At 39.5% G+C, this 11563-nt stretch overlaps 2 protein-coding genes across 2 annotated transcripts; one reads left to right on the top strand and one right to left on the bottom strand.

The window, feature by feature from the left end:
• The first annotated feature begins 1073 nt into the window (after nucleotides 1–1073).
• On the top strand, nucleotides 1074–7154 carry LOC133334872 (autophagy-related protein 2 homolog A-like). The gene is made up of 3 exons (XM_061543186.1): nucleotides 1074–2738; nucleotides 2955–3744; nucleotides 3820–7154. The coding sequence occupies exons 1-3, from the start codon at nucleotides 1074–1076 to the stop codon at nucleotides 7152–7154; spliced, it is 5790 nt and encodes a 1929-aa protein (XP_061399170.1).
• Nucleotides 7155–10208: 3054 nt separating this feature from the next.
• LOC133334871 (low molecular weight phosphotyrosine protein phosphatase 2-like) lies at nucleotides 10209–10819 on the bottom strand. Its single transcript, XM_061543185.1, has 3 exons — nucleotides 10789–10819; nucleotides 10372–10724; nucleotides 10209–10301 (listed from the first exon to the last, which is right to left on the bottom strand). Exons 1-3 carry the CDS (start codon nucleotides 10817–10819, stop codon nucleotides 10209–10211), a joined length of 477 nt encoding a protein of 158 aa, XP_061399169.1.
• Nucleotides 10820–11563: the final 744 nt, after the last annotated feature.

The following is an 11563-nucleotide window of genomic DNA, read 5'->3' as shown; positions in this document are numbered from 1 at the left end:
TGCATTTTTTCCCCTTTGGTTCTAATTAGCGTGCAAAACAAGAAACAAATGTGGGGAAACCAAAACAAAAATTTTCCAATTTTTTATAAAAAAAAAATTTTATAAAAATGTATGAAAACAACAATATTTTCAGAAAAAATGGAAAACATGAATTAAAAGTAAATTGATATGGGTTCATGCTATAGTCAGGAGAAAGAGAATTATTTTTTCTATTTAGATCCATGTTACAATTTTGGTGTAAAACAAGAAACAAAAAGTTTGAAATAAAAAACTCTGATGACTTGAATTAAGAATAGTGTTGTATGAACGGGTTAATTCATGTACGTAATTCTGAGAGCGAACTACGTTGTTCGACGGGAACATGGCATAAGTCACTCGAATTCGTTCGTTTAGAATTTTATAAAAACAGACTGTTATTCACAAATAGAAATCGAAAATTCAACAAACCGAAATGCGAATGCGACCTAATAATAAAAATAAAAATCGTTCCGTCTATTACAAACTGAACCCTAGAACCCGTCTGATACAATATTACAAAACAAATCATTATGTTTTATGAAAAATCGCTTTAATTTATGTACTTTTTTAAAAAAAGTGGCACAAAGTAGCAAAAAGTTTTACAAAAATTCAAAAAGTGGCACATTTTGTATCAAAATCAAAAAGTATCACAAAAGTAGCAAAGGCGAAAAAAAGTGGCAAAATTGCCACTTTAGTGGCACAACGGTCACGCTGATTCTCATTCGTAAATATTTCGTTATTCTACTTGTGTTTTTCCCCTATTCGTTAGCAGGTGGAACGTTTTTCAATTCATCTATGAATTTTCTTTGTTTTCTTTGTTAGTTCAAAACAACACACAGAAGCAGAAGCTAGCAGAGCAATACAAATACGCAATAGCCAGAAAAGCATAAACATAAACACGGAAAAATAAATAATAAAGTAGAGAAAATAACGCAACAGCAAACGAAAAATTAAATAATTCCAATTTAATGAACAATTTCAAGGGAAAAAATCACACCGAGACTTAGACGAGACGTACGTGAGAACGACGTGAGTGTGGTGGAGAATAGAAAAATATGTCGTGGTTTAATGTGTGGGATGGGCTGAAGAATAAGACGTGTCGTTATTTACTGCAACGGTATCTGGGCCAATTTCTCGATGAGAATCTCAACTTGGAACAGTTGAACATCGAGCTATACAATGGCAAGGCCACAATCAAAAATGTCTCGTTGCGTGTGGAGACTTTGAATGAGTTATTGGAGGCCCAAGGCTGGCCATTGGAATTCACAGATGGCCATATAGGCCAGCTGACATTGTCGGTGCCCTGGAATGCCCTAATGACAAGCGACAGTGCCATCGAGGTATCCGATGTGGTGTTGTGCATGCGACCCGTTAAACGGGAACACGATGGAACCTCCATGATCGAATCGATGTGGTCATCGGTTAGCAGTTCGCTGCAACTGGCCGAGGAGTATATGCGACAAGAAGAGAATGAGTCAGAAGATGCAAATGCGACTGCACACACAACAATAGGTGGTCTAGAGAAATTCGCCGAGACCATTGACAATGTTCTGAATCGCATTAGGGCAAAGTTTACAAATATTACCATACAAATAGAACACCCATTGGTGAGTACGCTCAAAGGTATTGCGTTTAAGGTGCATCTCGAAGAGGTGTTGTATAAAAATGAGACGGGCAATGAGAAAAGTGCCACGACACAACAACAACAGCAGCAGCAACAACAACATCAGGGCATGGACAGTACGGAGGAGATGTTGAATCGCATACCCACATACACAAAGCACAACATAAGCTTGAGGGGAGCCCATATTTATACACAAGAATTAAAATCCGATTCGGAGGCAATGGGAAATAGTAATCAACAAGATATCCCCCTTTTGCAATTGAACGGGGAGCAAAGTGTCCAGGTAAAGGTGAAACAATCGGAGGATGTGACGGGCCCTAAAATTTACTTCTATGTGGAATTGGGTGGTATCTGTGGCATATGTTCGCCCCATCAAATACAAATGATATTGGAGTTTATAGAAGCATTTACGGATGATCTAAACCCCAAGAAGCAAACACAGCATTCCAGCCTGCATGATGTCGATGTGGTACATGTATCGGGAGAGGCAACCACAACAACGGATGGCTATGAAAATCTAACAGTGGGCGGGGGTGGCATGCTTAGCAATCAGTCGGCATGGATCAGTGCTGATGACCCCCCTCCCCCGCATCACATACAATATGCAAACACCATACACCGGAATTTGCACAGTAGTCAAGATAAATATTGCGAGTCGTTAAGTTCATCGATGAGTTCACGCAGCACGCTGACTAGTGTTTCACGTTATCAGCGTAAACCCACAAATCTCGATTCGTCCGGGGAAATTTCTAATTTTGTGGTTAAGATCGGCTCATTTGTATGGGTAGTTTTGCAGGAGGATATTTTGGTGGAGTCCGCATCGAATTACTATGAAAGTCTTTACAATGAACAAAGTGTGAATGAACAGACCAATGTGTCAGAAAGATTTTTTGAATTGGTCCAACATCAGGGGTCTTGTGATGGCCATCAGGATCAAGAGGCCACTCCCAATGTTCTTTGTGATAAAAATCACATTTTGGTGCGTATGCAACCCCTGGTGGCAGAGGGCAAACAGAATCGCAACAAAAGCCTGCTGCAATTCAATGCCACCGTCTCGGCTACGCAATTGGACTTTTGTGAGGTTCTCGAAGGCAAGGTAACCGAACTGTTGGCTTTCGGTCAACGTAAACGCACAAGAGACGGTGGCCAAATAAGATCCGAATTAATTTTGAATATCAACTCGATAAATTCCAATAATTTAAAAAATAAATCATCAACCACGGTCAATTTTGATTTGGCCCCATGCACATTGGAATTTGATGTTTCGATTATCGATCGCTTGGGTGCCTTGTTTGCTCAAACCCCGGCTAAGACCTGCCCCAAGGCAACATTGAACGACAGTGATGCGGCACCAAGCAGCGATAATACAGTGATAAGTTTAAATTGCGCCAATTTAGATATTCATCTGCGATTTCCCATTGTCGATGCAAAACCTGCTCATGATCCCGAACGTATTCCCTGGTGGAAACAAAATATTAGACCCGATTTCCTGTTACTCTCCCTGGAACAGATGCATCTTAAGTACTGCCAAAATAAAATAAATTTGACATCGAATGAAATCAATATTTACTACTGTGAAGATGGTCTGAAGGAAAAGACCCACATTTTAAATACTCGCTGTGAAGCAACCACACCTGTCGCCGGCAAGGATGCCACCCAACTTGAATATCCCTCAATATGTATAGACATCAAGGATAGCTATGTCTTTGGCAAAGATGAAGAACCCCTTTTGCCATTTAGTTCGAAACGTAATTGTCGCCAGAGTAGCACTGCCCAGCCAAGAATGGAGTCTGATGTTACCGAAACTATTTTACTGCCAGGCGAAACTCATGAAATAAATGAATTTTGCCAAAAATCAATGGCCTCATCTGTGATTGGAATACGCATAAGTTTTCCCAGCCTTAATTTGTTTTTGGAATCGAAGCAACTGTTTGAGTTGATCTATAATCGCCTAAACTCTGATTTGTTTATGTGGGAACCATCATCTCCGTATCTGACTGGAACTCCGATGCAAGAGAAAAGTTTTTTGGGTATGCCAAATTTGGGTCTGATGGATTCGGTTTATATTTCAGCTGTACAACAGCCCGATAATGATCCATTTGGTGAGCCACCGCAACAACAAACAAAGTCGCAACATCATTTAAATTATGCCGATGATGATGATGACGACGACTTAGCGGAGGATGATGATAACGACGATGGTGACGATGAACATACCAATGATGAAGATGATGAGACGTTAACATCACAACGTCGTAGACATAAAACTTCACGAAACTTTAAATCGCTGTTAACATCATCGAAAGATTTCAACAATACCCGCCATGGCCACAGATGTTCGGTGGAAATAAAAGTTGGCAAAGCCACTGCTGCCATCTTTGTACCCGTCCGCGATTCCGAGAATCACATATTGCCTGAGGTGTCGGGTAAATTTCTGCTCTACATTGAAGATTTGAGAATTTTCAGTTTAACTGGTTACTGTGATGATCCCTGCCTGGCCTACTTCTGCCTGCAGGTCAATGAAATTGAAATGTATCATGGTGGGGTGGTGCCCATGAATTCGCCGTTGCGATGTGATAGCAAAGCTCACATAGAGGACTTTATGAAGGCGACCATCTACAAAATTCCCTTAGGTCTAACCAAAGGTATTGTGGGCCAGAAGCCCGGCGAACGCAGTGAAATGGTCACTGTGGCCATTGAAATCAAGAAAAATCTACCGCAACACATTAAACGCCTGAAAATAACCGCAGGCATTAAAAACACCACTCTCCGCTATATTCTCATGGCTCCATCGTATTTTTGGCTGAATCAACTTTTGGATTTCCTCGATGTCATGGACTATCCCATTGAAGGTTATGAACCGTTTAGTGTGGTCTCGGAAATGCAATTACATTTATGGGATTGTGCCATTGATTTTCGTCCCGACAACTTTCCCTATCGTGCGGTGCTAGAGCTGTTCTACTTCTCGGTGAGCAGCAACATCATTTCCACCATGACAGGTTGTAATTTACGTTTTGTCCTGGAGGAGTGTGTCTTTTCCATTGCTCCTCATGATACAAACAAGGTGCTTCCCAGCAACCGTGTTACCTTTATTGACTCGGCCAATATGGTACCCGTGTTGGATTTCGGTCTACTGGAAATATCACTACGCATCAGTGGTGAGACTACGGAGAAACATCCCAAATTAGATCTCAGATGTTCGCTGCAAGATGTCCATTTAAGGACTTGCTACGATTCGGGCAGTGCCTTTGCCCAATTGATTGGCTATATAGCCAATAATATAGCCAAAGATGAAGAGGCCAGTGATAAGGAATCTTTACAATCTTCATTGTGTTCAGACTCAGACTTACTTTTGGCCGAGTCCCAAACATCGGCAGATATCAGTGATCGGCATCAGGAGCGCGTTAACCAGCTAATGGCTGAGGCCGTGAAGGATGGTGTTGATGTCCTGCAGGCAAGTGATATGTCAACATCATCCATGTCCACGACCACTATTCCACCCAAAGTAGATGAATTGAAATTATTCTATTTCCCCGATGAGGCGTCAAAAGATGTGGCCGCTGCAGCCATGGCCAATACCCCACAAGAATTTGATATTCCCTGTACATCGTCGAGTGCTGCGGTCGGTGAACCATTACCGCTAATTAAAGGTGATTTCGGTGTTGTTGCAGAACAAAAATCCGTCAAAGAGCTGCAAAGCCAATGTTCCTCGGAGGACGATTATTGCTTTATTGTGGGCGAGGAGCGTGTGGAATTGGATTTCGAAGACATCAAAATATCCGAAGATCCTTTGCGCATTGTTGACAATCACTTTGGCTTGCCATCCTCGCATAATGATATTCTAAAAGCCCCACCCACATTTCCACAAGCCGATCTACGTTACACCCTATGTGAAATGACGGTCACCTGGCATTTGTATGGTGGTCATGATTTTGCTCAAACTCCTTGCAGTACAACATCGACAACAACAGCAGCATCCTCCGCTGAGACAGCAACCATGTCCGAAGCATATCGTCATGGTGTTTCGAATGCCAGTAACCAATGTCGACCACAGACGGCTAAAAAACCCAAAGAAAAATTAACCTGGAAATCGAAGGGTGGCGAGAATCGTAATCACGAAGTACTGGTGGAAATACAACTCAGCAAGGTGGGTTTCTCATACGAACTATATCCCCTGCATGCTGCATATGCCTCGCGTCAGGTATTCCTGGTAAATGAGCTGGAAATAAGGGACCGGCTACAAACTTCAGAAATCAATAAATTCCTTTACAATGCGAATAGCAGCAGTTTCTCAAATCGTCGTATGAAACATATGGTGGTGGTTAAGTGTCTGCATGTACGACCAAATCCCGAACAAAGTCCAGCACAGGAATGCTCTCTGAAAATATCTCTCTCACCTTTGCGTCTGCACATCGACCAGGACACATTGGAATTTATAACGGATTTCTTTACCAATTTTGGTAAAAATTGTGACAGCGACAAGCCGGAAGGGGACAAGCCCAAAGTGCCAGCACCACCGCCGACAGCCACGTTGTGCAGCGACTTAGATTTGCCAGAAGCTGTACAGGATTTGCGGGCCCGGCGTATTGTCAATGAAAATTTGGACATACTAATGGATGACACCCAATCGGAAAGTAGTACCAGTCCGACGAAGAAGACAGCGAAACAATCACCCCCTAACGATACTTCACCCACATATTTCCGTGAAATCATTTTCAGTCCTGACATCTCCATATGTTTTGATTATCATGGACGTCGTGTGGAATTGTCCAAAGGTCCTGTGGCAGGGCTGCTTATGGGTTTGGGTCAACTGCAATGTTCTGAAATAATTCTTCGGAAAATTGTCTATCGCCGAGGCATTCTGGGTTTTGAGAAGGTTTTCAATTATCTGTGCAAGGAATGGCTAAGGGATATCAAACGCAATCAATTGCCCAAGATTTTGAGTGGTGTGGGGCCGACATATGCATTTGTGCAACTATTTCAGGGTATCTATGATCTATTTTGGCTACCTATTGAACATTATCAGAAAGATGGTCGCATCATACGGGGTCTGCAGTTGGGTGCACAAAGTTTCAGTGCTCGAACCATACTGGCCGCATTGGAAATTACATCTCGCCTCATACAATTGCTACAGTTCACTGCAGAGACGGCGTTTGATATGGTTTCTCCTGGACCTTCTGTACGGCAATTGAAACGTTCACGTCGTGGCAATAAACGACGAACGCACAGACCAAAAGATATTCGTGAGGGAGTGGTGAACGCCTATCAAATTGTCAAAGATGGCATTAACGATTCGGCCAATAATCTAATAGAGACCGCTGTGGCGGAACACGATCAAAAAGGTTTAACCGGTGCTGTTGGAGCTGTTATGCGTCAAGTTCCACAACTTGTTGTTTGTCCGGCCGTCTTGGCTACCCAGGCGACAACAAATATATTGGGCGGTGTTAAAAGTTCACTGGTACCTGAATCGAAAATTGAAGCAAAGAAGAAATGGAAAGATGAAAATTGTTGAATGGCGATGACGACGACGAAACTGGAATAAAACGGGGACAAGATTAATTCATATGGAGGAACAATTGGCGATGTGTGGCAATAGATGTGTCGAAATGAATGAATGGATGGACATAAGTTGCTGGTGATTATTTTTTTTATATTATAGAGAATGAATGTGTGTAATAATTTTACAATTATATATACTATATGATTAAATACATAAAAACAACAACAACATACTACATACATATATAAATATATACTTTAGTTTATAAGAGAAAACAAACAAAACAGAAGCAAGTAAAATGTAATAAAGTTGTTAAATTTTTTTATTCAAATAATTGAATGTTTGTGTTTATTATTTTACAGAGAATAGTAAAGCAAGGGTTGAAGCGGCAAGTCGGACTAAGTTGCTGGAAAAATAAAGAGTAAATAAATCAAGTGAAAAAAGCAAGTTCGACCGGATACCCTCCACCATGGCTATACTGGAAGTAGTTGAAATGAAAATATAGGGAACATTCCAAAAAGTGGACCAATGGGGACAATTCTACCAATCGATTGTTGTATATCATAATGCACACCAAATACACATTTTAGTAATTTTTATTGATATATATTGATGGGGTGGAACATGTGTATAATATCCTCATAATACCGAAATTCAGAGGACAAAGTTATATGAGGCTTTACCTAAAGCGGGTCCAATATTGATTACATCGTGTAGGAATTAGCAAATATTTGGGGCTATCATTATGTGAGTGACTATGCCTAATTAAGGACCGATATAACTCAATTTCGAAGCGAATATAATAATTACCGAAAATCGGGGAGTATCATTATATGGGACCTAGGTCTAAATGCTAGCCGATATATTTCATTCTCGAAACTGACGTTCTTGTCAGTTCGTCTGTCTGGACGGCTGGTGCGCTTAAAGGGAGTGACCGTTTTTTATCATTACCAAGTACGAAGATGGGAACTATTGGGTCCACTCCTTGCGGTACCTCCCACACATTTGGTTAGGATTTTCAATATTTATAAATCGAATGTGGGGAAAGTAATGTCCGATTCGAACCAAACTTTGCACAACCTTTTATATTTACCAAGCCTAGATCAAGTTCAGATATAGGACGAATTGGCCACCTCCTCCTGGTATCTACCCCATAAAGGGTAACAATTTTCAATACTTCAATTTCAAGATCAGGCGATACGAATGTCCGATTTGAAACAAACTTTGCACAACCTGTTTTTTTTTCCAAGTCTTGATCAAGTCTGAAGATGGGACGATTGGTTCATCCCTTTCGGCACCTCCCGCACAAATAGTGAAAAATTTCACTGTATATAAATTCAATATTAGGCGAATGAGATGTACAATTTGAACCAATATTTGCACAACTTATTATCTTTACCAATCCTAGATCAATTTCGAATATGAGACCCACTGGTCCACTCCTGAATATAAATACAATATCAGTAGAAAAGAATTTCCGATGTAACCAAACTTTGCACAAATAATTATCTTTACCATGTCTAGATCAAGCCCGAAGATGGGACTCATTAGTGGACTCCTTCTGGTACCTCCCCCACTTATGGTCAAAAATTTCAACATTTATAAATCCAATATCAGGTGAAAGGAATTTCCGAGTTATAACAGACATTGCACAACCTATTATCTTTGCCAAGTCAAGATCATTTCCGATTATATTTACTCCTTCTGTAACTCCCCACAAAGGGTCAATATCATGGCCCAAATATCAGGTCATCAAGAAGGTGAATTTCAGGAAATATACAACCCTATGTCAACATTTTCTGTCAGATGTTGTTGTTTTGGTTGTTTTTTAAACATTTTGTGCATTTTAGGACAAAAGTTAAAACAAATTGAAATTTTTGTCGATGCCCTTGTCAATGCTAACTATGGTAATTTTTTGAATTTCATATATTTTGACATAAAATTTAGATATCAATTGCACTTACTGGATGACCTTTATATATAGACCTTGGTCAACATGTTATAAATTTTAATTTGAAGCGAATTGAATAATAAACCGGTTTGATCAACATTAAATCCGAAACCTCTTTGACAAAAACCAAATTAAATTATATTTTTCCCACTTTTTTTATTTTATCTCGATATTATCCGAAGGTAAAATGATTACAACAGATGGATATTTCCTCTTATAATCGTCTAGAGAAACTTCCAGTACAAAATATCCCCCATACTATGGTGGAATACGCCTATTGGGGACAACCTCAACACGCGGAACAAATCAGTTAACTATTTTAATATAAAAAGTGGGTTATATGGGGACTATCCGCAAAGGGGGCGAACATTTATAATTTATTGGTAGGGATATTTGTTACCAAATACCAAATTACGGCGAACGTGGTTGAAAAAGCGCTAAAACCCCCAAAATACCGACAATTTTGGTACCGTTATAGGGGTTTCCTCAAAATATTGATACAAAATCAGAACCTAAAGTACCAAATTACAGCTACTTCGTTCAAATTGGGGTACCCTTATATGGGAGCTATGACTAAACGTGGACAGATATAGCCCATCTTCGAACTTGTCGTGTCTCAAGACAAAAGACAACTCTATGCAAAATTACAGAGGGAAAAACAAACTTATTATACCCTATATACCACACTACCGTGGAGGGTATAAAAATGAGCAATAAGGTAGGCATTTCACTCGGAGACCATGTTTTTAAAAGTAGATAGTTCTTGGAAGGACGGCGATAAAGTATGCAATGCGGAAGTCACTTCACTCGCAGATCCTGAATTAATATTGATCCAAATATTGTTATAGATCCATATATTTGATCAATTGGGCTTGGCTTAAATTGTTGCAGCAGTTCTGTTGATCGAAACCAATTCACCTCATTCTGAGGTCATTCATCGCAAATTATTTTAGTTCTTATTTGTATTATGGATATTATTCTGAGCAATACTACACACATTAAATAAATTATAAAATGTTTTTAAAATTAAATGTTTATAAAAATTCTATTTAAAAAAAATCATAGAAAAACAAATCAACTTTTCAATATAAAAAAATACATCATAATCCCTTTTATCACTGAGCTTTCATAACAATATCCTCTATAAATGCTTTGCAGGCCACCGCACATTTATCATAGACCTCTTCGAATGGCGCTTCGCCAAGAAACTGAAAAAAAGAAGAAAATCAAAATACATTTTTATACCAATCAGAGCATTATCTTCAAGCATCAACCTACGTAATATGGATCATGTATAATCTTTTCCGTTTCCGGTAGACCAAAATCGCCTAATAGCATAATTTTTGCTTTACATTCAGATGGAGCAATTTTACGAAGTTCCGCAACATTATCCATATCCATACCGAAAATATAATCACATTCTTGGAAATCTTGTGAATTTATAACTCGTGCTTCTTTGTCATAGTGAATGCCATGCTGTTGTAGAACATTGAGGGCACGTTCTTCGGGCAAAGAACCAGAATGATAACCAACCATAGCTGCACTGTCGACCAGCCATTCCTTATCAAAACCTCGGCGTTGTAGTGCCTTTCGCATTACCGCCTCGGCTATGGGTGAGCGGCAGATATTTCCTATAAATAGAGGGGATGAAGATTTTTATTTTTTAAAACAGTATATTTGTATTTAGATTTTTACCCATACAAACCATCAGAATCTTTTTCGTCATCTTGCCATTCTCCATTTGTTGTTTATGGAAACACTTCGTGACGTTCTGGAATGAAAGAAGAGGCAAACCAAATGCATAGCATGATTTTTGTTTGTAAACAAAATCCAGCTGTTATAAGCCATTAGCAGAATAATGAATTCAGGGGTGGGAATGTTTTTCCACAGAAATGAAAATACAAAATGTGAACTTGCAAGAATCATCAGTAATTCGAATTGGTTTTCGATTTTTATACCATCCACCATAGTATGGAGGGTTTATTAATGTTGTCATTCCGCTTGTAAAACATCGAAATAATTATTTTCGACCCTATACATATATATGTATATTCTTTATCAGGGTAAAATTCTAAGACGATCTAGCCATGTCCGTCCGTCTGTTGTAATCACGCTATCTTCTGAAAGAATTGAGACAGATAAGCAGGTCAAGTTCGAAGACGGGTTATTTCGGTCCACGTTTAGGCATATCCCCCATATAAGGGTACCGCCCAATTTCGATATTTTGGGTTCTTGAGCGCGCTTTTCAACCGAATTCGCTGAAATTTGGTACATTGGGTTCTTTATGGGTACCAATTGTCTCCACTAAAAATTATAAATATCGGTCCACTTTTTCTGGTACCATATATTGGTACCCCCCAATTTACGGTATTTTGGGGGTTTAAGCGCGTTTGTAAACCGAATTCGCCGAAACTTGGGTTCTTATTGGGTACCAGATTTCTCTACTAAAAATTATAAATATAGTTCAATT

Source organism: Musca vetustissima, unplaced genomic scaffold (genome assembly GCF_032173495.1).
Source record: "Musca vetustissima isolate MV318-11 ecotype Yass unplaced genomic scaffold, APGP_CSIRO_Mvet_v1 utg106830, whole genome shotgun sequence".
NCBI classification, from domain to species: domain Eukaryota; kingdom Metazoa; phylum Arthropoda; class Insecta; order Diptera; family Muscidae; genus Musca; species Musca vetustissima.
The sequence above is the reverse complement of the archived record's forward strand: the minus strand, read 5'-3'. Positions and strand labels throughout refer to the sequence as shown.

Bases quoted from the DNA above. Each gene is read 5' to 3' on its own strand.
- LOC133334871 (XM_061543185.1), bottom strand. From the start codon at position 10,819: ATGACGAAAAAGATTCTGATGGTTTGTATGG. The intron at 10,725-10,788 runs GTAAAAATCTAA...CTCTATTTATAG, and splicing joins GATTCTGATGGTTTGTATGG to GAAATATCTGCCGCTCACCC. The intron at 10,302-10,371 runs GTAGGTTGATGC...TCTTTTTTTCAG, and splicing joins TTATACATGATCCATATTAC to TTTCTTGGCGAAGCGCCATT.
- LOC133334872 (XM_061543186.1), top strand. From the start codon at position 1,074: ATGTCGTGGTTTAATGTGTGGGATGGGCTGAAGAATAAGACGTGTCGT. The intron at 2,739-2,954 runs GTAACCGAACTG...ACCCCGGCTAAG, and splicing joins GTGAGGTTCTCGAAGGCAAG to ACCTGCCCCAAGGCAACATT. The intron at 3,745-3,819 runs GTGAGCCACCGC...ACGACGACTTAG, and splicing joins GCCCGATAATGATCCATTTG to CGGAGGATGATGATAACGAC.